General features: G+C 36.3%; 3 protein-coding genes across 4 annotated transcripts; 2 read left to right on the top strand and 1 right to left on the bottom strand.

Moving 5' to 3' along the window:
- Positions 1-5,891: 5,891 nt before the first annotated feature.
- Positions 5,892-8,422, top strand: LOC120778479. Its single transcript, XM_040110295.1, has 2 exons — positions 5,892-6,493; positions 6,828-8,422. The coding sequence occupies exons 1-2, from the start codon at positions 6,238-6,240 to the stop codon at positions 7,277-7,279; spliced, it is 708 nt and encodes a 235-aa protein (XP_039966229.1). The 5' UTR covers positions 5,892-6,237; the 3' UTR covers positions 7,280-8,422.
- A 12,930-nt stretch (positions 8,423-21,352) lies between these two features.
- LOC120778567 (COP9 signalosome complex subunit 3) lies at positions 21,353-23,742 on the bottom strand. The gene is made up of 10 exons (XM_040110431.1): positions 23,506-23,742; positions 23,216-23,370; positions 23,064-23,157; positions 22,738-22,982; positions 22,452-22,646; positions 22,218-22,397; positions 22,026-22,157; positions 21,772-21,954; positions 21,613-21,680; positions 21,353-21,548 (listed from the first exon to the last, which is right to left on the bottom strand). The coding sequence occupies exons 1-10, from the start codon at positions 23,558-23,560 to the stop codon at positions 21,533-21,535; spliced, it is 1,323 nt and encodes a 440-aa protein (XP_039966365.1). The 5' UTR covers positions 23,561-23,742; the 3' UTR covers positions 21,353-21,532.
- A 742-nt stretch (positions 23,743-24,484) lies between these two features.
- LOC120778418 (zinc finger protein 583) lies at positions 24,485-26,577 on the top strand. Of its 2 annotated transcripts, none has more exons than XM_040110202.1 (7): positions 24,485-24,928; positions 24,995-25,221; positions 25,283-25,581; positions 25,637-25,744; positions 25,802-25,997; positions 26,087-26,151; positions 26,212-26,577. In XM_040110202.1, exons 1-7 carry the CDS (start codon positions 24,561-24,563, stop codon positions 26,341-26,343), a joined length of 1,395 nt encoding a protein of 464 aa, XP_039966136.1. In that variant the 5' UTR covers positions 24,485-24,560; the 3' UTR covers positions 26,344-26,577. The 2 variants fall into 2 exon arrangements, with proteins under 2 accessions (XP_039966136.1, XP_039966135.1); XM_040110201.1 differs by having other exon boundaries at positions 24,485-24,940.
- Positions 26,578-27,301: the final 724 nt, after the last annotated feature.

Genomic DNA, 27,301 nt, shown 5'->3' with positions numbered 1-27,301 from the left:
GGATGAAATATAGACTACTTTTAATGTGAAACACTTATGAAGAACCCTAAATGAATTGAAAAGTCGTTGAAAGCGACACACAAATATATCATTAATTTCCTTTTTAAATAGAACATTTTTTAAACTTGTGGCGCACTGACCAAAAGCCACAACGTTAGTGTGTTGAAACAAAAACAAAAACTAAAATGTAACACTCCGGTAACGGCACAGTACTAATTTATAACAATTATAATAAAACGTATTTAAAGATTCATAAAATCAAAAAAAGTGCTGGTGCGCTCTCGTTTGTAAACTAAAATAATTATACATCAACCTAAAACACGAAACACATAAATATATATGTATGTATATCCATAACTTTGTATAACAACAAATTACTTATAACCTTACACAATTCTTCACACAACATACTTACTATTTTGTGTTAAGAAATTGCGTAAAGAATGCTGCATGTTGGCCCGTTAGTTCTACTAACATCAGCTAAAGCGGCGCAACAGGTTAACAAGTTGCTGCGTGATAGGTAAAGCACCCGCCGGCGGGTTGAAGGTACATACATACAATGCACTGGCATGAAATATTTTAAAGTGAATAAATATGACTATCAAACGAAACGAAATTTCTATATAAATATCTTATATTCGTATTGGAAACTGACAATGACTGAAGGTCGTCGCTTTGGCGACTTTCTGTCTCGTTTGTCTTGCATAACTTTAAAAAAACCACATTGGATTGCTGTGAAACATTCACCTATAAGAACAACAACACACACAGTAGGTTATATACATGCCAATACATGTGTATTGTGCAAGAAAACTGATCTATATATACATACATACATACATATGCAAGTTAAATTTATCGAACATTTATACTATCTAATCATCGTTTGTATTTATAAATATATATATGTATATGTATATTAAATTGTGAACTGAATTGCATATGCGATGCTTGTACTACTGATTAAACAAAGTGTAGCTACTTTAAGATAAATATTGAATACATTTTAATGCTTCGTTGCACACACACATACATACATAAATACATACATATGTTCATGAAATAAATATATACGAATAAAAATTGAACAGATGCATTGTTTCAAAATTACCGTTATGGTGACATGTGGATATTTTCAATTTAACGCGTCAATATTCAAAGATATGCGACAATATGAAAGATATGAAAGAGTAAGAAAGAAAGGAGTAAGTTCGAGTGCGAACGAACATTTTATACTCTTGCAACTTGTAAGAATCAAAACCGGTTGAGGTTTGTTAGAAAAATGAAAATTAGTATATGTATTTCATGGGATTTTTCTATTAACTATTTACTAAAATATGATCCCTAAGTTTCACTAAGGTACCTCACATACAATCGCCAATCATATGGAGTAAAGTCAGCCGGATGTTCGAAAATCCTGAAATTAGTTATAAGTATGGGGGTTAGGTCAAGTCTTCGTCCAAGTTTGTCTATTTTATGTACAGAGATATACTGTTATGTGTAAAACACGCAGTATAATTTTTATTCAGATATCTCAAATATTGCCTGATATATGCAATAAAAATATTAATATTAAAATTTTTTATTTTTATACAACTTTAGATTGATCATACCTTATTTTGTTTCAGAATTGAAAATTCAAAATAACGTAAAACACTTACTATAAGATTTGCTTTATTTTTTCTTAATTTTTTATCTAAAATATACTTATAGTTTTCTTTTAAAGCAGATTTGAAAATTTTGTTTCAATATCTAAAGTAGTTTTCTTTTTATACGGTTTTTTGCTTCTCCTGTAAACCTACAAGGTGTGTTTCAAAGTAAACAGGACTTTGAATCTAGCGCCCCTGGTGGCGCCATCTATATGTCGACTGGTGCGTTAGAATCTGCTATCTTTATCGATTGTCCAGTGAGAATTTCATGACATTTCATCAATTGGAAATAAAGTTATTGCGTTTTAAGTGTCAGTATGTTTGTGTTATCGGTGCGAAAATGAGCTTCGAACAAAGAGCCAACATTAAATGTTGTTTTAAAGTTGGTAAAACTTTTACCAAAACGTTTCAATTGATGAAACAAGTTTATGGCGATGATTGCCTATTCCGTAGCAGAGTGCACGAGTGATTTAACGTTTTCAAAGTGGTCGTGCGACCATAAATAACGATTAACATGTGGGCCAATCCGTGATCGCTGGAAATTCCATCGAAACTGTCACATTTTAACCATTAACCACACCCCTTGTTCACCTGATATGACACCGTGCGACTTCAGCCTTTTCGGAAAACTGCATTTGCCCACGAAAGGAAAGCGTTATACAGATGTAGAGGCCATTCAATAGGCTTGCACCGGGATACTGGCGGCCATACCGGCCAACGAGCTAAAAAATTTGTTAGACATGCTTTTGGGTTGTGCAAAAAGCTGTATTGAAGCAGAAGGATACTATTTTGAATAAAATAAAATGATTTTGCCAAAAAAACCATTTGTTCTGTTCTTTTTTTTAAAGTCCTGTTTAGTTTGGAAAGGTCCTTGTATGAAAAGTGATGTTACGTTATTTTGCATTTCAGGTGACGATATATAAATTTCATTGAAATAGTATACGGAGCGGTTTTCGAGTTACAGTGGCCACCAGTTCAAAAAACATAGTTTTAAGAAAAACACATTTGAAATTGTACACTCAATTTAAGTAAAGCTTGCATCTATCTGCTTTCGAAAGTTCCAGAGCGCCCAAGAACCCTTTGCTACTCATCGATACTAACTCGATAAGTATTTTTCGGATTTACTTTATATTTTCAGATAATATTTCAAAGATATGATACTTGAAGAAAATGTAAAATGAGATCGATTTTTTGAAAATTTTGACTATCCATAGTAAAAATGCGTCGAGCTTGTACTGGTTGTGATGAAAGTAAAGTAAGCGAGAGATTCTTTTCTGGTGACTATGTGATGCTACGCTTTAATTGTATACATGTCTTTGTGCTACTTAAATATTTGTCTAATTGAAATTACGGTTATTTGATATGGTGACATGCATTTATAGGTAAGTTCTGACTATGTTTTATCAATATGAAATGTCATCTGGGGTAACTGGGGCTTAGATCAGCGCACAGGGCGTCACACTCTATGTTATTATAGAACAAATTTGGGATATTCTAGGATAAGGAGCCGGAAGCCGGTAAGTCTCACTGTATAAGAACATGCCATAATTGATATAACAGACAGTAATTACCCAAACCGAACAACAGCTTCAATTATTGCTAACATTTTGAATGTTGAGGGAACTCTTCAAGAAATGCCATACCTCTAATACAGGGGTTGACACAAAAATATTTTGCCATAGTGTAGGAGGAAAAATAACCTAAACCTCCCATTTTTAGGTAAAAGTTAACTATAAAGGCAAACCTAATGGCATTTACTTTCCAGAAACCATAGGGCAAAACCCGCAATTGCTTAACGTAACGTACTCCTCAACAATTCAAAGTCACCGATATTGTCTAATTATTAAAGTATACTGAGTTCAGTTGTCATATGCAATACAAAAGTGTGTTATAGTTTTATTTGTTACTGCTGTAAGCCAGTTTGAATTGCAGTACAAATTAATTATGTTTTCAATTGTCATCAAACGGAAAGTCCAGAAAACGAGCTTGTTCGACGCGGTCGAAAAATGGGGAGAAGTGTATGCCCAGAACAAAGTTGCGTGAGAGTAACTAAGGTTTCATAAGCCCATTCTAACTCCTGATCAAATATTGCTAATGGCGAATAAATAGGGTGCTCGAGATGATTGACGAATCGAATCTTCACCGAATCGGGTGGTCCATCCTTTTTGTTAGCAGTTGGTGTACTGTTCAGTGGTGGTGTCCCCCTGCGGGTACGAGGGGACCCCTCCGGGTTCGGGAAACCGAATATACCCGCGGTAAGGCATGCCTGTCGTAAGAGGCGACTAAGATCCTGGCGACCAGTCCAGGGCTGTATGGATGCTCAACTGGTCGTAGCTTCAGCTGCAAGGTCAATACAAAAGACTTTAACCTGGTACCACGGGGAGCAGTAGCCCCTGGAGTTCGCTCCAGTCTGCTCATTGGGTTTGGCCCTTTGTGGAGATTCGTGATGGCTGTGGTTAAAACCCAAATCGCGGGAAGAACTGACTTTGTCAGTCGAATGTGGAGTTGCATTGCAACCGGGTGCCGGACCCAAAGTACGGCAGAGGTTTTAGATGGGCCTCGAGCCCTACCAAGGTGGTTAGTGTGTCTATGCCACACTGCCGATTGGTACTGAAAATCGTTACCCAATTTTCAGGGCGCAGATCGACGCATTGTATTGATCCGTTGTGCTTTTGAGCACCCTGGAGATAAGCTGTCGCCAGCAGGATCCCACGTTAAACACTATCACATTGTTCAGTGGTGGTGTCTTCATATGGGTTGAAACCCCTTGAATCTTGCCAAGTGTGATGTGTTTTATTATTAAGTTTGTTCCAGATAGAGTTGTATACATATCATATGTAGAAGGAAGCTTTGCTCTTCTTTGGGTGGTTGTTTGAAATGCCGCCTAAGTTTTATCAGTTAAGTTATAATATCAAGATCGAGACGAGGTATTTTAAGAATAACCTTAATGTTTGGCTCCAAACAGAGTACTATCAAGAAGACTTCAATGGAAAGAAGAAGTGCTTTGGGCTCCTAAAATAAGAGTTTGTATAATTGCAGGGTCTACTGCTAGCTCATGTTGTTGAAATGGACGAAAACGCGCCAGATCTGAAAGTATTCGACGCAGTACTCGGCTATAACCACATAAGCGGTATTTACGCGAATAAAGAAATAGTTTATGACCAGTTGTTCGGTCGCCATGTAAGTTGCCGATATACTCCCATTGGTCCTAGATGTTTTTACACAAACAAATTTATTCCAGTTGTGTCGATTGGAGGCTTTTAACTTCTTGTTGATTCAACTAAGGGCTCAAATTTTTGAAGGAATTTTTTTTCAATAACATTTTCATGAGTTCGCAAAGAAATAAAAAGGTGTTAAAAATTGAACACCGTTATGTACATACAAAGATCAGAAAATTTAAAACAATTAAGTAGCTGAAAGTTAATAACAAAGAAATCAGAAGAAATTTTATTAGGCTGATGAAGGAGTGCTGGCCTGATGACGCGGAAAAAAATGGCCTTTTACTGAAAGAACATACCATGACTTCACTTCTGCTTCTTGTAAAAAAACTAGGCTTTTAGCAACGCTGCAAAAAAAATCCCAGTAACTTTATAAGTGATTCCTCGCTTTTCTCCCCTAACAACGTCGACGGAATGCACAACAATTCACATAGTTAGCATATTTATTATATCTTCTATAGTTTGCTTGAGAAATGAGGTTGCGTATACGTCACGGTATCTTGCATCAAAATGAAGTAACAAGCCGATATGGGCATTCAGTTCATTACACAACGAATAAAACCATTGCAAAGGAACAACTTCATGCAAACACATTCCTACATATCTGTTGCTTAACAAACAAGCTTGAAACACCATAAAATTTAATTTAATTTTGCTACGCAACTTCGTTCTTTCCAAACCGCTTATAACTACCTTTGCGAGCTACTTAAGCAACGCTCGACGTTTGCCAGGCATTCATCGATAGACGAATCGATAGCTATCGCAACGAGTGCAGAGAACGCAATTACTAGCATAGAAGAGGCGATGGCTACAATGCCGCCTCTCGCCGCACCCATCAAACCTAAACGAACAACAACATCAAACACTTTCAATTAAACCAATGAGAGTTCTACGCTTTTCCACCGCGGCCAGCTCGTAGCTACACTCTCGCACGTACACACTGAATAGAATATGCCGCATTAGTCAACGAGTTTAACCAGTCATGCAGCCGATTGCACATTTGACTTAACGCAAAAACAATAAACAAAGGAACGACCGCGAATAGTCGGTTCAGAGCATTTGAGTGTGTCACCTCGTGTAACGGCAGCGGCAATCAAAGAATATTTTGTTTATATCTTTTGTATGATTAACAACGACGTACGTACGCTTTGCGGAGAGTATGCGCTGCGGAATATTCATAGAAACAAGGCGATCAGTTCCACATTCACAACCGTGCCATTCAGTAAGAACTGCTGACGCTGAGTAGATATATTTTCAGAAAGTTTAAAGTCATTATTTAAAAAAGAAAAACAAAAAAAAAAATCGAAAGAAAACGAAAATCAAAACAATAAAATTTTCTGTAACAACGAACCGTACAAATCTGCCACACAATGCTGGACACGATCGTTTATATACCCACAATATTGGCGTACGTTTTCATACTGCTGCTCGTGGTCATCCTTTGCTTCATTGTGGTCTACGTTAGCCACAGGATCTACGTGTGCATCTACGACAATCTGCCGGTGGCACATGCGGCCATTTCCACCATAATGAGCATGGAGTACAAGGACAATCTGCCCAGCAGAAGTAACAGCGGCATCGTCTTGAGTTCGAACGAAGCTCTGCACGAGCGAAAGGCAAAAACAGGTTAATTGCACTGAACAAGCTGACTCGTTGCAGTGCTTTGGCATTGTGGCGCCAGCTTGTAGCCCACAGCATGCCGCGCCGTCAACCATACCCAACCGTAGACGGTAAGTTTGCACGCCTTTGCAGCTGTGGCTATGATATGACGGTGTTGGTGGCGCTGTTATGGCTTTGATGGCTTGATTGTTGGTGTGGCTCAGCGTTAAAAATGTAAAAGCTAAAATATTTCAGTTGCTTGTTTTTTCATATTGCTATTTTCCCCTTGTGCCGCTGTATCGCTGTGCTTGAACGATATCTTGGATTGCCGACTTTGCAATATTTCCGTTAAAAAATGCAGCGCTGCGAATAATTGTCACTCTAGCACCGTGCTACCTAGCCTATGTGCCTGTAGACACTGAAAAACACGGCAAGTCCACGGATGATTTCGAACTGAACGCGGACTATCATGAGCACAAAATGATAAAATACTATGATCGCTTGTCGCAAATACCTATAACAGATCACATGTCGTCTTGCGTCAGCGAACGCCAGCTGTATCCCAGTTCACGCCGGGTAGCCAAGCGCCGAGCATCGTCGAGAATTGCAGCAACAACCAGAGATAACGCGCCCATAAAGACTGTAGCCACTTCCACCACCAGACTAACGCAATTTATCGAAACCGGCAATAATTTCAGAGAGGTCGCCGCTTCCAGCCTCTCCGCTCCGACTGTGCGTCCATCGGTCACGTTCGCGCATGCCATGAATGCGCTCGGCAACATCAAAATCAATCCGCCAGAAGATCCACTTTAAAGCATTTGACTGCCTCGCTCGAAGATATTTAAAAAATATACAAATTACTTGCAAGACATACGGACAACAAACACGAATTTATACTGCTCGCTTACAGCAACAATGTGTTTACGAGGTTAATTACGGTATAATGCAGTTGAAAAACTCGTTTCTATTATTTCTAGAGCGAGGCATTTAAGAGCGCTATGACCACTTAGCGTTTCGTAAAACAGATTTAAAGGCGTTTCACGCAATCACACACATAAACTTATGTAGATATGTACTATAATGTAAATAATATTGTATATACTTGAGGTGCATATGCACGCATGCATATTTATAAGAGCGTTTAATGCATGAAAAATTTAATTGTAATTTACAGTTTAGATTTTACTCCGGTCGAACACGAAATATTGCCCATCAAAGTCCAACAGACGCAATCACGGTCATATCAGAATTAAGTTATACTTATGAACTACGTTAAATACACCTACTAATCACTTGGTAGGACAGTAATATGTTAAAAAGGCTTAAGTCGAGATAATCTTATTTTGATGTTTTGAGTCACACTGAGCCACTTATTCGAGACTCATGCTTAGGTTGTATTTTCTTGGCATTAGAAATGATCAAATTTTCAGAAATAGTGCTAAAAGTTTTGTCTACATGCTCACTAGAAATTGAAAGCCTATATTAACTTGACTTAAGTTAGTTTAACTTAATGAAAATATTGATTATTTTGCCAATAGATATCATTGCAGTAGTATATCTGCAGTGCTACCAATCAAATTGTGTCATATCATATAAAAAAATAAATACGAAAAGACTTTTTCGACAACCAAATATTGTAAATTCGAGTAAATGAACTTTAAAGCGCACAAAATTAGTTACAATAATATTTAATACAAAATATGTTATCTACAAATGTACATATGAATATAGTATATAATGTACATAGGCTTCCGTACAACTTAATCTATGTAAAACATATAAATTACCAAAGTACATATCCTCACCTAAAATGCAAAATAACGTTATATCACTTTTCATAAGTTTACAAGCGAAAGGAAGACGATATAATAGAAGCCACTAACATTGAAACAAAATTTTAGTTTTGGTTATAAAGTGGTTATAAATTGGTTATATATTGGTTATATATTGGTTAATAGAAACCAATCACATTGAAATTGAAATTTGAGTTTTGGTCATAAACTGGTTATGAAGTGGTTATAAATTGGTTACATATTGGTTATGACTGACAGCGGAAGCTGAAAATTTTATGCCACATATACAAGTACATACATATGCAATATGATGTAGTGAATCGTAAGCAATAGAAAGCTCAATTTCGATTTTTTGATGATACGTTGTTTTGCATTTTAGGTGACAATATTTAGATGCCATGTATGACGCCTGCATACAAAGTGTAGTATATATTTACAAAGCAATATCCGTTCTTTAAGTATTATTGAACTGTAACAAATCAAAAATAAATGTTAGAAAGACAGTAAATTTCGATTTTAAAATGCTATGTACATATATAACAGTTATGTTGCCAAAATATTTGTAGAAGTAGAGAATATTATTAACTTTGTATTGTACTGTGGTCAAAAAATAGTAAGACTTTTTAATTTAAATTTCAAGCGAAAACACATTCGTCGAATTTTTTTTCTACTTTAGAAAGACAATGATTAGTTTTTAGTATAGACTTGTTTTTCTGAAGTACATAAAGTACATTCGGCGATTTTTACGATGAGTAAAATTATTCAACAAAGAATTTCCTTTAAATTTTGTGTGCAGAATCAGATTTCTGGTGCCGAAACGTTCAGAATATTAGAAAAGGTTTTCTGTGATAATTGTTTGTCGCGAGCAAGTGTGTTCGATTGGTACAAATTATTCAAAGCAGGTCGAGAACGCGTTGATGATGAACCACGGCCAGGACGGACATCAACATCAACTGATATTCACACGTCAATAAAACAAAGAAATTAGTGCCTAATAATCGACGATTAACAGTCAGAGATCTTACTGTCATCATTGGAATATCGGAAGGATCATTGAAAACCATTTTGAAAGATAATTTGGGTCTAAAAAAAGTTAAAGCACGATTGGTTCCAAAATCACTCAATTTTGTCGAAAAACAGCGTCGCGTTAACGTCTGTGAAACAATGTTTCCCGACTACCAAAATTTCATAAAAGGTATTATTACCGGCGATGAGTTTTGGATCTACTATATGCTTAGGACCCGGAGAGAGACAATCAATTGGCCTATTATCATTACAAAGATGAACCGAGGCCGAAAAAACAATTCAAAGGAGGTCAAAAATCAGGGTTAAGTTAACTATTTTCTTCCATTATCGAGGTGTGGTGCATTGAAGACATTAAGCGTGAATTACTACGCGCATTGAAGTTCAATCCGTAAATTGACTTTAACAACTATTTCGAGGATTGGAAAAAACGTTGGCACAACAGTATTGGGGCAAGGAGGATTATTTTGAGGGGTACCACATAGATTTTTGAGGAATAAATTAAGAATTTTAAAATTATGAACAAAGTCCTACTAATTTTGCTCATAGTAGTATAGTAAACAGTTAACCAGCATTCTTGGGCATGCGTTTTAACGGGAAATCGAGAATTTATACATACAAGTTGTGATAGTATTTATAAAGATAGCTATATGATTAAACCGCATGCAATTAAATCTATTATATTTTATTGCCAATATCCATATAACTTTAAACTTAATAGCTTAAGTCGTGACTAGCATTGTACACTTTTCTTGACATGAACATTTAAAATTATATAGATTTTCGCAGTAGCTAGTCGTTATCTATGGTATTTAGGAATTCATTTAGTAAAAGTTAAAAAAATTTCAAGTAATATATATTTATACAAACAAACCTTTGTTTAATATACATATATATAACGGGTGTTTCCTTTTATACGTGTGGTTTTCATTGAAGCTATACGTTTTTCGGAGTTACTCTTTTTGATAGCTGTTACTAGATTTATACTCATTTAGATTTGCCATTTCATAATGAACAGACTTACTCAGGAACAACGTTTGCAAATTGTGCAAATAGATTACCAAAATTAGAGTTCGGTTCCCGAGACGCAGTGGCGTAGCTAGGGGGGGCGAAGGGGGCCGTCGCCCCGGGCGCAACGTCTTGGGGGACGGCAAAACGATCTTCGCTGTTTTTTAATATTCAGAAAAAAACTTCAACAAATTTTTTTACAAAATTTATTATAAAAGATAAAGAGTGCTACACTCACAATGAAATAATCTGAATAACAATGAAAAATATTAATTTTTACTCGAATACTCTTCACTCTTTGAATTTGTCTTATATCTTTTGGCTTACATCTTTCTTAAAAATAGTGATAGAATTTAAAGATGCCCTTTCCAGCTTTGTCTAGCGACGTGTCACTCTCACAGTTACCTTATGCTTTGAATGTAACAAATACTTTTATTTCTCCGAATTTTCAAAAATGATATTTAAAAACTCCAATTCGGGCAAAAATTCCTGCAAATTGTGTCAAAAGTGTACAAGATATAGGGCGAAAATGGGTTTTTTCTATGTCTTTTAAAAAGATGTCTTGTAAATTTACTATCAATTTCCTCAAAAACCGTATTGTGAGAATTTTGGAATTTCAGAATTTGCATGGCTTCTAGTTCCTAAATTTTATATACTTAATATCGAAGATATTTTGTAAAAATTCACTTTTGTTCGAACCACCTCATGAAACTTGTAGGTATGTAGATAATGGGGGGCGGCAGAACATCCTTGGTCCCGGGCGCCCGAAGTTGTTGCTACGCCACTGCCGAGACGTATCCTACTTTCGGTCGATATAATCGCCCAAGCAGAGTCGGTAATTCGAGCTGAAGTGGTGATCAGCGTCCTGAAAAAACCAGCAGATTTTTAGTACAAATTGACGATGTAGAATGGACACGCAAAACGTTTTGGTAGGGTTTGCGGTATATTTAAAACCTCTGCCGTTTTTAGGACCGTCACGACCGTTGCAATTCAACTCCACATTGACCTTTTGTTATTTCTTCTTTCCATCGGGTATTAACCACAACTGATACTCTTCGAAGGGCCTTGTCGCATGAGTAGTTTGAAACGTACTCCAAGGGCTTCGGTATCAGAACCAAGTTTCCAGACAAACCACGTAGCCCAAACCACCGAGAGTTGAGCTTTCGTACTACACTGGACTGGTAACCAGGGATTGAACCTCAAAGGCACTTTAAATGCACCCACCATTCACACAAGAAGCTAATACATATCGAACGACCTCAACTGTTCGGTATTTCGACTATTAAAGTTCACACCGCTGACATCTAATCGTCCGTCAGTCCAAGCTACCAAGTATCCTCTGGGTAGCCAAAAAACATCCATTTGAAAGTGAGGCTAAAGTCCGAGGGCAAAAGATCCCTTCCCAGGGTTGTGAGTTGGGTTTGGGACTCACCACGTAAAACAACACCACCAATTCTTAGGAAAAATAGTTCGTGCTGCAAATCTGATTTGAGAAGGAACAATCTTCTACAAGAATGTACAACTGCTGGCGTACGCCGATGACATTTATATTATTGGTCTCAACAATCGCGCCGATAGTTCTGCTTTCTCCAGGTTGAACAAGAAGCGAAGCAAATAGGTCTGGTGGTGAACAGGGGCAAGACAAAATATCTTCTGTCATTAAACAAACAGTAGTCACACTCGCGACTTGACTCCCACGTCACTGTTGACAGTCATAACGTCCAAGCCTTAGATAATTTCGTTTATATTGGAACCAGTATTAACACCAACAACAATCTAACGCAGATCCTTAATGTCCGAGTACAGCGGACACGCCGCGATCATATGCACAGAATCCTCACCACGAACTCCGCACATACACTGAACTATTAGATACTATCTGATAGTACAATGCATTCAGAGGCCCATGTCCGGGAAACAAGAAGCCCAAACTTAAATGAAAAAAAATTAATTTTGAAGTAAAGAATGTAATAGAATTATTATCCCAACGGGCTTGCTACCTACTTCTAACCCTATCATCTAGAATCCGCTTGCTTACTAGCCATCTCTCCCCCTCCACATCATCATCGGAAATTCAGTCATTCCGAAGTAATGACACACTGGTACCCTTTCTTAAACTGCTAAAATCAAGTCAAGAGGCGGAGTACCACTAAAACCTGCATTGCAACCATGCAGAAACTGTGCAACATATGGGCATTATGCGATGTTGTACAGAGAGGAGTTTTCGGCGACCCAAGACCGTCATTGCGGCTCCATAAGTGGTACAAGCTACAATTAAGCTACGATCTACGGACCTGCAGTCGCTCCTTCACACTCACCAAGTGTGGAGTGTAACCCATTCCTTTGAATTGCGTCACCTACCTGATGCGACCTCACTCAATTGGTGGATGCTGAATAATAGGCATCCTCAGAGACGCCGTACAGTGCAGACCGAAGACGTTATTGCTGCTGTGGAGCAGACTGTCAAATACTTTTTGGAAGATTTTGCGGAAAGATCTTGGTCAGCGGGCTTACTATTGTGCCGGGACACGTCCACGATCTCAAATATATTTGTATACCATAAAAAGGGTTCATAAGTTAATTAAATAAGCTCAAAAGGTAAACATGCGTCAGGAGAAGAAAGTAAATTGAAAGTAATATTTTTTATTAATAAACAAACATTACACACAATTAGCGTGTGCTTTGGGTTTTTCGAAATATTTGCAATTAATCATTTGTTTCCAGTTCATATCACATTTTCACACATTCCTTCGAGTCATCGTTCGTAGATAACCATATAAATCCATTAATAATCTTATCTACTCATGTATATACCACCTATGTGGCCGACAGTTATCGGAATATTAATGGCGTGATATTCATTAAAGATACAAAACACGCCACAACTTGAGACACTTTGTGCATTTCAATAGGTTTTTATATACTTGCCAAGCAATTTACAATCAGAACAATTCTCATAAAAGTATAAATTTCTTAATTAATATACTCCTACATATGTTTGTACGTTAGTATTTGTACAATTACTATTTAAGGCGATTGTAAAAGTCGATCATAAAATGGCAAATGAATATGTGAAAATGTCGCAATAATTGGCTGAGTTCTTTCATACCCGATACTAAGATATTGGAGAGGTAGTCCGTGTCAGATATTGCACTATATACATATATTATTTTCGAGCAAGAGTAAGGTACTTTATGTGAGTAGACTGAGTTATGATTTGGTAGCGGGTAAAGGCTGCAAATATTCTTAGGATTGAGCCGAAAATATCGCTCTAAAATTCAGTAAAAACAAGAAAAAACGTAAAGTTCGGCTGAACTGAACCTAGAATACCCTTCACAGAAGCGTTTTCTATATAACAAGTATTCAAGATTTAGATAAAGACAATTAATAAGAATAAGCGATGTCCGGCAGCCAGTCAGTGTGCGAATTCATAAGCCGAGTCAATTCAATTTATGATCTATTCCATGCTGTCGGATGACAGTCTATGCTGACGATGTTAATCTTATAAGCGTGGAATCCAACTGGGCGAATAGAAGCAGCTTAGTCATCTACTCAAGTAAAACTGCAATGGTTTTACATGGAGGCCAAACTTTTAGGAGAGAGTAAAAAGGCATCTGTTGCCTTATATTACTGTAGAGGAAAGGTGAGGACTCTCACGAAAGGTGGTGTTTTGCCTCTATGTCAAGCCTATAATGTTCTATGGCGAATTCGTCTGGTGGAGGGCGCTCGAAAAGGCTACGTGTCCAAAGGGCGGCTACCATTGGCATCCCTTGTGCATTGCTGACTACACCAACAGTAGCACTTGATGTCATTTTACACATATCCGGCAGTTACATCGGCGCGAAGTGCCTTCTAAGACCCAAGGAAGCTGGAAATATGAAGAGGTCCGGACAAGGACACGCTGAAATTTTCTCTTTCTTCAACTGCATCCTTGAAAACTTGGATCACAACATCGCAGAGTTTACTCACCATGGTTTTTTCTCCGTTCACCGACGGGAGATTTGTGGATGGCGAGGAGTCGCTGGAGAAGAATCGCATTGAGCTTTTTCACGGATGGGTCGAAGCTAGGAGGAAATATTGAGAAGGAGCTCTCCGTCAATCCGGCGGTTTATGTCTAGCTACGAAGTGCAGTCGCTTTCGGTGATGTGAGCATTCACTCCGACAGCCGAAGCTAACAGTGTGGTTACAAAACCACAGGAAATCTTCTGAACTACTTGCCCTTAGGGAAGGTCATTTAAATTATTGATCAGAGTTGTCAAAGTTATATGGAGGAGGGTGAGGTGGAAATATTCTGGCACTTTCTCCGCTATTCTTTAGCTTTTGCAAGACTGAGGTTGAACATCTTAGCGGTCTTACCTTCGGCGAACTAGCAGTCATAGCAGAAACTGACTTTAGCCGTCATAACAAGCTTGTGATAGGCTCAAAATGCTTTGTCAATTTGTAAGGGTCTTATGATATGTTATATAAGCGCTTTAAGCTGTCCAAGTGATGCGCCTGATATGATCGACCTATTAACCCAACCTAACCTAGTCATGCCTGAATATTCAACGTTTACAAAAAAATCATTGAATGCTTTGTATTCATTTCTTATCACCTTTTTAATACGGTAAACACGTCATTTTTCGGTTATTATATTTACGAGTGAATGGGTTCCGGTGAATTTTCCATTAATATCCTCGTCTACGTGCTTATAAGAATAAATGAAAAGGTTGCAAATCAAAATATATTTTTAGAATATTATTAATATCTAACTGTGCATTTGAATATTTATGAAATTGTATATGAGCATATAACAAAGCGCTATTGACTTGGATATACAGCAAACCATAATAACTTTTTTCCGTGTGAGTAATCGACTTAGTTTTTTTTTTATTTGGCAGGTTATTATTTAAATTTGTTAAAAATGTATGCTTGGGACACCGAAAAGTTGGTATGGATAGTGCAGCGGTACCACACTTTGCCGTCAGTCATTTCTGTCCAAAGGGAATTCAGACGGGATTTTGGCGGCACTCCCCCAAGTAGATGGTCCATTATGGGGGTATTCTAGTCTAGAAGCATGAATTTCAGGTAATTTTTAAAGTGTCGTAAAAAAAGGCAATTAATATTTTTACTATCCATTTTTTTACTAGTTATTTGTTAATTTTAGAAGAGTACAGAAAAAATTTAAAAACTAAAAAAAGTAGAAAATTTCAAAAATTATGAGTTGACGAAGTGGGGGGGTCTCTAAAAATTTCCACGTGACCATGCCCATGATTTCAACCCTCCAAGTTATCTGAAACAAAAACAAAAAAGATTATTAATCTAGAATAATGTCGCAATGGTCGGAGCTACGGAAAAGTGGGAAAAATTTTTTTTCACAAAATGGCGACTGCCTGAAAAAAAAATTTTTTTGATCACTTTTTCTGACTATTTCGAATTTTTTAAAAATAATAAAAATAAAAATTTGGGGGTGGGGCTAGTTCCAACCATAGACAAGCCTATAAAGAAGACTCTATAAAAATTTCAAGTAAATCGGTCAAGTAGAACCTGAGAAATCGTGGGTATCGTTCCGAAAAAGTCAGTTTTGAGAAAAACGCGTTTAAAGTTTCGCGTAAAGTCTTTTGTTCGATTAGTTCCGGCCGAACCAGTTTGAATGCCGGGTCAGAAAAATGCCTATATCTTCGAAAATAATTTGAATTTGGTAAAATCCACTTGTACACATATTCTTGAATAGTTAAACTTTGAAAATATAAAAAAAATTTCGATTTTTTTAAATTTCTAGACTAGAATACCCCCTTATGAGGTTGAATTTGATATATTTTATATATGTACAATAAAATAAATGATGAACATGACGAGCTCTCGGTATATTCGCGAATTAGTCGTTCAGTTTTTAAATATTGATCAGACATTTTTTACATTCGGCATCGCCGATATCGGACCACTACAGGATATAGCTGCCATGCAAGCGGACCGATCAAAGTCAAGTTCTTGAATGGAAAACTTTTTTAGTTGAGAAAATATCTTCATGCAATTCGGCGTGGAGTGTGTTGGACAATAAGTGTTACGAGGGCTGCTATATATATTCTGTTAAGTTTGACATTTTTTAGCATAACATCACTCAGAACACGTTAGTCATTCAATCGTGAATTGTTTTATTTACAGGGAATTACAAAATTCATCTCGGCCAAAAAATGGAATTAACTCGTGAACATTTTCGTGCGATCATTTTTCACAACTTTCGACGTGGATTATCACGACAAGAGTGCATCGATGAACAAAAATCTTTGTATGGCTATGAAGCACCATCCTATAGCACTGTGAAGAACTGGTACAACGAATTCAATCGTGGACGACGCTCGCTCAAAGACGAATTCCATGAAGGTGGTCCAAAAACAGCCGTTATGCCAGAAAACATCAATGCCGTACGTGAACTGATAATGCAAGACCGTCATGTAACATACCTTCAGATAGAGGCATGCGTATGCATTTCTCTCACCAGCATACATTCGATATTGCATGTACACCTGGCCGTAAAAAAGGTTTGTTCTCGTTGGATCCCGCACAAATTGACAATCGCTCAAAAAAGGCTCGTGAGGATTGGTGTAAAGAAATGCTGAAAAAATACGATCGCGGTGCTTCAAAAGACGTTTATAAAATCGTCACAGATGACGAATCATGGATCTATGCGTATAAGCCCGAAACAAAACAGCAATCGACAAAAAAAAAAAAAACAAAAAAAACATTTTCGTTGATAAATATGTCTATTTACATTATTAGGCCAGAAATATATATGTATAGCAACCTACGTACAATATCCAAAAAAAATTCTAGGTCGGATCACTATAGCATAATCAAGGTATATAATTGCATTTATAGGTATGTACAATCATATAAACTTTCTACACAAATTATTTCCGCTTCTATTATGTTAATATGTGTTTCATTCTTTTCTGATTTCGTTACTGTATTACTCAAAATAAAATTATTTCGAGAATGTTTATCTTCCAATGTACCTCGTAAGAAGATCCCTTATTTCATGCTCAAACTCCAGATCTCTTGGTTTGCAATTAATCAGTTTATATATAGTTCTATATCGCACTATACTAGGACAAATATCTGTATGTTTTTATTTAAGATTTATTGTAAAATAATCCATAGACGGGAAACATTATATTGGGTATATTGGAGCTAGAGGAAGGTGCGAACCGATTGCATCCCTTTCCGAACCAAAGTATATTGTAATCACTTAATTTCAAGAAAACACTATTTCTTACATAAGAACCGATATACTATATAAGTCAACAAGAAAGACGGAGATCCCCATTTGGATGGTGGCGGGAAGTATGTACCTCTCTCAACCTTTTTGGGAAGATAGTTGACCGTGTTAAAAGTAAAGCGATAAATTGCTGTTGCAATAACTATGCGAATACCGCAGTTCTTGTTTATACACGGAATCAGTCTTCTTTATATTGCATATAAGGTTCGTTCGACAGTATTGTGTGAAAGACTTAAGCCTATTGCAAATAACCCAATCAGTGTGGCTTTAGACCTGGTAAATCCACTATAGATCAGATTTTGACAATGCGTAAAATCAGGGAGAAGACCATTGACAAACAGATCGACACGTATCATCTTTTTGTCGATTTCAAAACTGCTTTCGACAGCACTGATAGGAGCAGTCTATTCGACGCCATCACTAAAATTAGTATATTTGTGACAGTCAGACGGCTATGCCGAATGACGTTAAGCACAACCGTTCGTTTAAATCGGGAAAGACTTCTAGGAGCAATTTGATATCAAACGAGATTTTAGACAGGGTGATTCTCTCCTGTGGGTTTTTTTGTAATATAGTTGGAATGAGTGATACGAGCCGCTAATCTTAACCGTAGTGGCATTATCTACTCTAAAGGAGATGATATTGATATCGTAGGCCTACCAACAGAGCCGTCAGCGCAAATTTTTCAAGCCAAAAAAAGAAGCGAAAGAGGTTGTGGTGAACGAGAGTAAGATAAAGCACCTGGATGCGACAAACTTTTGAAAAAGTTAACGACTTTGTATATCTTGGAACCAGCATAAATTCCACCAATAATCTAAGCCTGTAAATCAGTCGTGGAATAACTCCTTGGTAACAGGTTCTACTTTGAAATCTCATTATTTCCGTCCTTTTAAACGGCGCAGAAACATGGACGATAAGCACCCTAGATGAGACACTTGGAACATTCGAGAGATCCTTGGAGACGTCCGTGTTAACGATGAGTATCGAAGAAGATGGAGTCACGAACTGAATGAGCTATACGGAGATATGTATATACATATGTATGTATGTAGTTAAGCGCAAAAAAATCAACGAATGCGATGTCTATATCATGGCGTTCGCATGACAGATGATACTCCAGTGAAAAGCTCCTTCGACTCGAGACCCATAGGTGGATAACGGAAGCAAGTGCATAGCGACCTGTCTGCATTTGGGAGGTACAACTGGCTTGACTTCGCAAAGGATAGAGGCAACTAACGAAGTTTCGTGTAGTGCCAAAGAAGAAGGAGAATGCTTAACGGAAATTTATTTTCACATATAGCCTCATACAATCATGCCATAATTCGCCATTTCTACATTACTGTTTACTCATTAAGAATTATTCTTCCGTCACTGTAACCTTTTAATTACATCAGTAAGATTTGATGCTGGTATTGATTCACCATTTTCGATCTATTTTTTTTTTTTAATTCTTAGCGTTATTAATTTAATAGTTTAACGGTTTGTAACGCCTGGAACAAATAGAAAGGTATGGATATATTATATATTGTGACAAAAAATCACCCGGAAATTATAATTAAATTCTCCGGAAAATGATACTTCCAAAAATGTATTTTGTTAAGTTGGCTAAAGTCTTACGGTGATTCAGTTTTATCGAAAACACAAGCCTAGGAGTGGTATAAAGCCTTCAAAGACAATCGAGACATAGTTGAAGACATGCCTCGTTCTGGACGATATTCAGTCTATTCAACTGTTGAACATTTCAGAAAGGTGAAGGAAAATTGTTGGGCAAGTGTTGGAAAGATGGAAAGAGAGCTCGCCATCTCTCGCGAGTCCGTTCAAATGATTTTGGTATATATTTTGGGTATGAAACGCGTTCTTGCTCGACTCATCTCGATAAAGCTGAATTTTTTTCAAACCACCGTATTCACCAGATTCCGCTCCGTGTGATTTTTTCTTGTTCCCCAAACTGAAATTGCCGCTGTGTGGAACCCATTCTCAGTCGATCGAAGCGGTAAAATAAAATTCGCTGAAGGAGCTGAAAGCCTTCCCAAAAAGTGCGTTTGAAAAGTGTTTCGAAGACTGGAAAAATCGTTGGTATAAATGTATTACATCCGGTGGGGATTAATTTGAAAGCGATAAAATGAATATTGATGAATAATTAAATATTTTGCGTTTCCGGGAAATTTTTTGTTACAATGTATACTAAATAATCAGTATGGCGAGACGAATTGATTTCCAGATACCTGTTTGTAAACAATTTAAAAATAACTAAGTTTAAGATTACAAAATAGAAATTTGGTGAAGGGAGTCATAGTATGGAGGAGTAACTGTATTTAAAATTGGTCACAAAATTATTAAACCACCAACAATGGTGAAAACGTTATCCTCTGTTATCATTAAAAGCTATGCAAATGCACGAAATTGGAATATATGTAAGTCAGGTTCGAATGAGACTATCAGAACAATACTTTGTACAAATATTACTTTGCATGCCATCTGAAACTAGTCAGAACTTTTCATATAGTATACTCTAAAATTGAATTTTGGTGCTTTCGGCCGATTGTTTATAACATAACCTATAACTTGCAGATTCAAACAGGGTTAGATCGTCGAAATAACTCCCGTTGGCCAGATAAAATCCGAGTCAATATAAGAATATTAAAATTTCGCCCGAAATTTTTATCATTAGGTGAACAAAAAAAGTTTTCCACACAAGGTCTTGGGTTTGCTCGATCATTTTGTAGGGCAATTTTATCTTATAGATCCGATATCCGTGGTTCCGACAAAATAAGAAGCAAATCAGCAGATAGTGAGGTGAGCTAAGTAGACTCAGCTCATCACACTGATCATTTGTATAAGTTGTTGTTGTTGTAGCGGCAAAAAACATTCCGAAAGTAATGTCCGGTTACTTAGACCCGACTGTCGTGGAAACGGTCATATGTATAAGTATATTTGTTGGTTTTCTGAAGTTTTCTGTTTAGGGTATAAAACTGAGAAGCTCGATGCCTTTTTTTCTATTTTCAGAATAAATTGTTAAAACTAGGCCTTTATGCGGGCTCTAGAATAGCTTAACACTCAACGCAACGGCCAGAGAAGTTCTTGTTGTTATCATTAAAGCAAAAGCCTCCTAAGGACATCAAGAGAACATTACTACAATACGTTGACGAATTTAACACAATTATACTGACGTGATTTCGGTCGCAAGAAACTTCAGACAAGTACTGACGCCATTCACAGCGGAGCCATCAACACATTCAAGGACTCCTTTCTAGTGAATGGTGTCTTTAAAGTCGAAACACCACCCATCTGCGTGCGTCTCTGCATGATAATAACTCTCCTCCTTTTTGCATGCACCGATAATCCCACCCACCCCTCTCTCTCTGGCCCTTGGCCGTCGAAACAGCCCGTTTCCTGTACCCCAGTAATCTTTATGACAATTGATTTTTGCACTTTCCCCAAAACATGGTTTGGGTTGTCACTACAACTGCAACAATAACATCTGTCTCTCCTAAGTTTGGGGCCATTTCACACAGGTGTTGCCGTTGGTATCTTGTAATGCCTTTTTGGAGGAAGTTACGGATTTTCTGGAACCATGACGAGGTGACAATTTTTTATAAGCAAGTCAATTGTAGTCAGGAATAAGTTCATTTGCGTAAATATTTAAAGTTTGCTAATTTGGCAGTTTTTCCGCGCACGAGAGTTTCCAGATCTGTTTTACAGTTAAGCGAGAATATGTACATACATATATGAAATATATTAAGTACCTTTGCCTTTCTTCTTTCCATAAAAAAAAATAATTATAAATAATAATACACTTTAAAATGTGAATTTAAAAACAATTCTTTAATAGGTCTTAATAGGCAAAGTTTTGCTGCTGGCAAATTCTTTGTTCAATACAGAAGAAATGCATTTGAGCACGAAGCAGATGAAGTAGATTCCGGACATTTTTTCGTTTGACAAAAGCGCAGTTGCAGTTGCAGTAAATTTGCTTTTGATATATCATCAATCCGTTGGATCACTAAAAATATCATTGTAGATTTTAAGATTTGATTCTAATTTTAAATAACAGTTGCCATAATTACCCAGAAAATGATTTTGGATGCTGAGACGTTAGTTCATCCTCCTGGTTCCCTAAAGCTTTCTTGACATACTGAAAATAAAAGTGAGATGAATATAGTTCAAGGACACAAATTATAACAACTAATTTCATTTATGGCAATTATATTAGTTCACAATCTTACCATTGGGTTGAGTAAAATGTCCTCTTCCATTTTGTTAATTTGCCTTATTAAGTCCATCGTTTGTGCCATATCTTTCTGAATTTTAAGGAACATTTCGGGAGAATTATACTTTTCAGGATCATCTTTAAAAACAACCATGCCATCCTTTTTGTTTATAGTTGCGTAAATTTCGCCAGATTTTATCTTAAAAAAAAAAAAAACACAAAAACAGTTCGAAGCAGTTGCGTTACTATGTTCATTGTATAAAAACCAACCATATTGAAAATATATCTTTCCGCTTCGGCCGCATCGGCCAGCTGGGCTCTGCTAGCAACATCCGAAAGGGAGAGCGTCAAAAACGTTTTGGTTAACCGCCGTATATTTTTCTTATAAAGTGAAGTTACAACCTGCAATAAATTTTAATTAATAATTTAAATATGCATAAGTATGCAGTTGTTAGCTAATACCTGTTTTACTAAACCCATATTTTTATCCCGAATAAAGGTTTCGCTAGATTTGTTCATAATTATTCGTAGTTCGTCGCTGGATGATGTCGCGTAAGCGGTTGCCAAGTCATGATAAGACTGCGCGAGAGGCTTCATAAACCGCGAAATCACTGGCGCAGACGATTTTGGTATTGGTAGAACCTTAAGTACAAAAGATATAAGATACAAAAGAAGTTGATTAATGGCAGCACCTACCTTTCCGTGTAGAATTAGTGAAACCAGCACGAATTTCTTATAAGCTTCTAACATTATGTGTGACATTGCCGCAGCAGGAGTGGATATACACACTTCAAAGAAATACAAGGCCCGATCGAAGTTTTTAACAGCAGTATATATCATACCACCATAGTAATAGTAGAGAAGAAAATATTTGGCATCATTATTGGTATCCTAAGGGTAATCGAGAAATTAGATTTGATAAATACCATATACATACATATAGAACTCATTTATAATTTAATTATTATTGTGTATTACTCACAGCCGAGCTTTGCCCTCGAATTTCAGATGCCGTAGATATGGTGGTTATATCAACATCTAGAAAGCTTAGTGCGGTTTTGAAACACTTCGCTTTCAAGCTCAGCTGGCAGAGATCAGAGTGAATGCTGGTTTGCTGTGAGTCACACAGACGTATCTTTTCGATGGCTTGTGCAACCACTTTAATTCCCTGAATGCAGTGTGGATGATCAACGATAAGGCTCGTAAACATGTGACATAGATCATAGTCTATAATATATATTTTTATGAGAAAAGATTTGTAATTATATATTAATGTTTCAATATAAGAGTTAAGCTTTCAGCACTTACAAGTATACGTAGCATATCGCACTTGTTCGCCGTTGCATTGACTGATAAAATCTTTATATAGAGTGAACAATTGTGGTAGATCAGCATTCACATTCTACAAATGAAAAGCGTTCGCATTAGCTTATAAAATATGCAAATATTCATAAACAAACCGCAGCGCCATTGAATTTGACTAGCAAGACATACAGCACTCCCAGCGAATGTTGTTGAAAATCTAGTGTCTCCAGGACATTATCTAGCAAATCCCAATAACGTGAGAGTATATCGACAGATTCATTTAATTGCTCTACCATAATGCGAAAATTTCCTGTTTGAAGACATTACAATCAATGCGCAAAACTAGTTAGAAAAACATCTGTAATAAACTTATTTTGCCGGTTTCTAATGCTACGCCTTTGAACGGTGTGGTTTGCACCGTCTCGAGAAGTGCATTGTAACCCACCTTCGCTGCTTTTTGTCCGCACATTGTTAACATAATTTTCCAATGCACTGGCCATCGCTATGAATTCGATAACTAAGGTAACGATTTAGCAAATATATAAACGAATGATTTGACTAAAAATTCATAATCTGCCAATTGCGAATAGTTTAAAATTACTTTGTGTCTTATTGCCTTGTTCTTTTCGGTGGTTGAATTTTCGCTTTTCCAATGACAGCAACCACAGTAATGTCTGGCTTGCTATATTTTGTCAAAATAAATCAGCAAATGCTAGAAAGAGACAAATATGTTAAGGAAAACGTTGATGTTTGAAATGTTTATTTGACATTTGAAGTAATTTAATTTTTTTGTTATGTCGAATTACTATGGGTTGGCAATGCTGCAATGAATGAGGAGGGGTATTCCTACGAAATGTGTGCACATGATATATAAAATATTTCAACAGCAATTTTTATTAATTTCAACTTAAAGTAATTAATAATAATTTAATTTAATGTAATTCTCATATAAATTCGTAATAGTGATATTTTTATGTCTTTAGATAGTAAGTTATCATAATATATTTAGTAATTGTAAGTTTCATATAAACGGCGATAATTCTGTGGTTTTTTGCCAAAATAGTTCACTCTAATTAAGTCGGTGCCACCACGAAATATTTAAATTCCAAGCCGTTCTCACGAAAGTCGGTTTCTAGCATTCGGGCACGGATTTTTATCCGGCCAAGGACTGGCAACTCGGCACTATTCCTGGAAATTACTTTCGTTTGGTTTTTGGGCATTACAACAACAACAGATATATCTAAATTAACAGAAACTGTTTTTCTAGTCTGATTAGTTTAAGTTTTCGGAACTTCGACCAGCGCTTATTGTGAATTGCTATAAAGAAAGAATGGAAAAGAGTATTGAAAAAACTGTTCGTTTATTGTTTATTGTTCTCTCTTTACGAGGCATTCGTAAATATTTCTATTGTTGTTGTTCCTCTTTCAATAATTGTATTGGTATATTAGCTACATAAATTTATAATAAAAATAAAATTAAAGCTGATGAAAGTTTTTGAGAATGAGTAATGTAGACGGAATTGATTGCTATTCAGGTTATGCAGGAACGAGATCAAATGTTGCAAGTATGGATTCCTCGATTGTCTATGTTTGCAATATCTGTTTTCGGCAATATACTTTGATCGAGGACTTACGAGGCCATTTTATTGAATACCACAAATGTACACTAAGAGTTGCAGAAAGCCCTTCGACAGAGGGAAAATCTGTAGAACTAACTAATAAAGATTGTCAGACTGCTGGGGTAGAGGAGTCAGATGAATTGCGAAACCTCCAAATCGAATCACAAAAAGAGGATTGTGTGAAAGTGGAAATACGGCCAATGCCATTTAAAAACTTTCGAATTGTGCTCCGTTCAAAAATGATTATGGGGTATACATATATGTAAATAATGTGCAAAATTATGGGTCTACCATTTTAAATTTCTTAAAATTTCAGATGCCCCGTAAAAAATTCCTGCCCTTACAAATTTGAAAACGAAGCGAAACTTGCATTGCATATCAAGTGCCACACTTGCCCGAATGCGGCTCAAAAGTTTAAATGCTATGAGTGTAGTGTAGAGCTGACAAATTGGAGACGTTGCACGGCACATCTGTGGAAAGCACATCAAATAGATGTGGATCTATTACAATGTCCACAATGCGAGTATAAAGCACATGCGTCCGGTAAAGAATTTGCTTTTGCGATTAAAATTGTATATGCATATTTTTATACATTTACTTACAGTGCTCGTTTGGCGTCACATGCGGGCGCACAAAAAGTGGCGAATGCGTGTACTACGCTCTCTTCGCGCAGTTCAGCGCAAGCGTTTACAGCAAGACTTGAAGAATTGCGATTTGAATGTGGTTCAAGCAGCCCCGGTCAATAAAAATAAGTATTATGCTGAGAAGACTTGTGAAATCTGTAGTCGCAAATTTGTAAATGGTAAAACACTTTCAAAACACGTAAAAGCCGTGCATAATAAAATTAAACCGTTTATTTGCAATGTGTGTGGCAAAAAAATGGCGCGTAAGGCCAGTTTGATTGTATGTATAAATATTTTTTCTGTGCCAGTATGCGCATTTATTATTTTTGCTTTAGATCCATATGCGCCAACACACTGGCGAAAAGCCACTACATTGTAAGGTCTGCAAATTTTCGACTCGAGATCCCAGCGTGTTATATAAGCATCAACTACGTCATGAAAAGGTAATTGAGTTTCATGTAAACAAGAGATGGATATTATAAAATTTCTTATTATTGAAGGCGGAAAAATTAAAATGCGCACACTGTGACTTCACCTGCATTCAAACCAACGCATATAAACGACACATGCGTTTGAACCATTCAGAGGAATATAAAAAAATTGCGTGTGACTTATGCAATTATGTTACCATCAGCTCAGAACGTTTGCAGGCGCACAAAAGTGATCATCTCAAAGGCTTAATTGTTAATCATGAAGGTTGGTTTTCGTTGGACTGGTGTATAGTATATACCTTAAACATGCTTGGCCTTTGCTATAGATGTTTAAAATCATATCTCATCTTTCAGACTCTATGGATGCGACTCGCTCCGGCACTTCGAAGAATCTACACAAATTACGGAACAAAAATGAGGTTCCCTTTGTCAATAGTTGTATATGTATGTATGTACCCTATTTTCCATAACTTTTTCAGATGTCTGCTGATTGTTTCTTGCCAATTGAAAGTATTGACTCACTGCCGCATGAGCCAGCTGTAGATACCGGTGGTGTTACCATACCCGCACCTTCGGAGGATACACAGTTCCCCACCTATTTAAACAACTGATATTAAACCATATGCAAATGCAATTTTTCTTTATAAACATTTCTTTATTTATTTCATTTCTTATGATATGATTTCAACTTTCTGAATAATTATTATTAATTTTATTTAATATTTTTTGTTTTGTAATTTACTGCACTAAGTTTGAAAAAATCTCGCTAAATATTCGTATGTTTAAATATGAACTTTATTTTTGTTTGATTATTTTCGCAAATTACTGATCAAATTTAGTGTATTTTGTTTTTAATAAATTGTAAGTTTAAAATTTGGATTTAACGTTTTTGTTTATGTTTTATATTTTAATTACAATGAATTATTTCTTAATCAACTAAATTTTCTGCTGCGTTTTCAAGTACGCGCAATACATAATTTTCATATTGAACGCTTGATTTGTTGTTTTGTTCATTTCGTATATCTTTATTTCCTTTTATTCGCACTATTTGTTGCCCTCATGTTAATTTTGTTTTTTTTTTTTTCTAATAAATAATGCTGTATTTTATGATCGTGTTATATATGTAGACTTACAGTTATTAAATATATATGTAAGTATGTATATACTTTGAGCAGTATATGTAGGTGATTTCTCCTTTAGGTTGAGATTTATGTCCATGACTACTACATTGACACCATCACACTTTGCTAAAAAATAAATTCATAGTTGATCTCATTCCTTTATCCATTTCATAAATAGCATTAAGAATAAATATATTTCTTATGCAGTATTGATCTGAAGTATTTTCTTAGATCGCGTTTTGCTTAGTAAAATATTTTATTCGCTTATCCTCAAAATAGTTCACAGAGTAACGTAAATATGTATTTAATTTGTGATTTTATTGTCTGCGTATGTTTGTATTTGATTAAAATTTCATGTAATTATGTATGCATGCAATATGTAATTATGTATGCGTTTAAGTCTAATTTTAGTTTAAGAAGAAATAAACTCCAATGCTACAACTCAAAT

This window comes from Bactrocera tryoni, chromosome 5 (genome assembly GCF_016617805.1).
Source record: "Bactrocera tryoni isolate S06 chromosome 5, CSIRO_BtryS06_freeze2, whole genome shotgun sequence".
NCBI classification, from domain to species: domain Eukaryota; kingdom Metazoa; phylum Arthropoda; class Insecta; order Diptera; family Tephritidae; genus Bactrocera; species Bactrocera tryoni.
The sequence above is the reverse complement of the archived record's forward strand: the minus strand, read 5'-3'. Positions and strand labels throughout refer to the sequence as shown.

What these genes read in the sequence shown, in the direction of transcription:
- LOC120778479 (XM_040110295.1), top strand. Translation starts at nt 6,238, where the DNA reads ATGCTGGACACGATCGTTTATATACCCACAATATTGGCGTACGTTTTC. An exon ending in CGAGCGAAAGGCAAAAACAG is followed by an intron (nt 6,494 to 6,827) that starts GTTAATTGCACT and finishes TAAAAAATGCAG; the next exon opens with CGCTGCGAATAATTGTCACT.
- LOC120778567 (XM_040110431.1), bottom strand. Translation starts at nt 23,560, where the DNA reads ATGGCCAGTGCATTGGAAAATTATGTTAACAATGTGCGGACAAAAAGC. An exon ending in CACTAATTCTACACGGAAAG is followed by an intron (nt 22,398 to 22,451) that starts GTAGGTGCTGCC and finishes TTTGTACTTAAG; the next exon opens with GTTCTACCAATACCAAAATC. An exon ending in ACATTTTACTCAACCCAATG is followed by an intron (nt 21,681 to 21,771) that starts GTAAGATTGTGA and finishes TTTTATTTTCAG; the next exon opens with TATGTCAAGAAAGCTTTAGG.
- LOC120778418 (XM_040110201.1), top strand. Translation starts at nt 24,561, where the DNA reads ATGAGTAATGTAGACGGAATTGATTGCTATTCAGGTTATGCAGGAACG. An exon ending in GTATAAAGCACATGCGTCCG is followed by an intron (nt 25,222 to 25,282) that starts GTAAAGAATTTG and finishes ATTTACTTACAG; the next exon opens with TGCTCGTTTGGCGTCACATG. An exon ending in AATTACGGAACAAAAATGAG is followed by an intron (nt 26,152 to 26,211) that starts GTTCCCTTTGTC and finishes TAACTTTTTCAG; the next exon opens with ATGTCTGCTGATTGTTTCTT.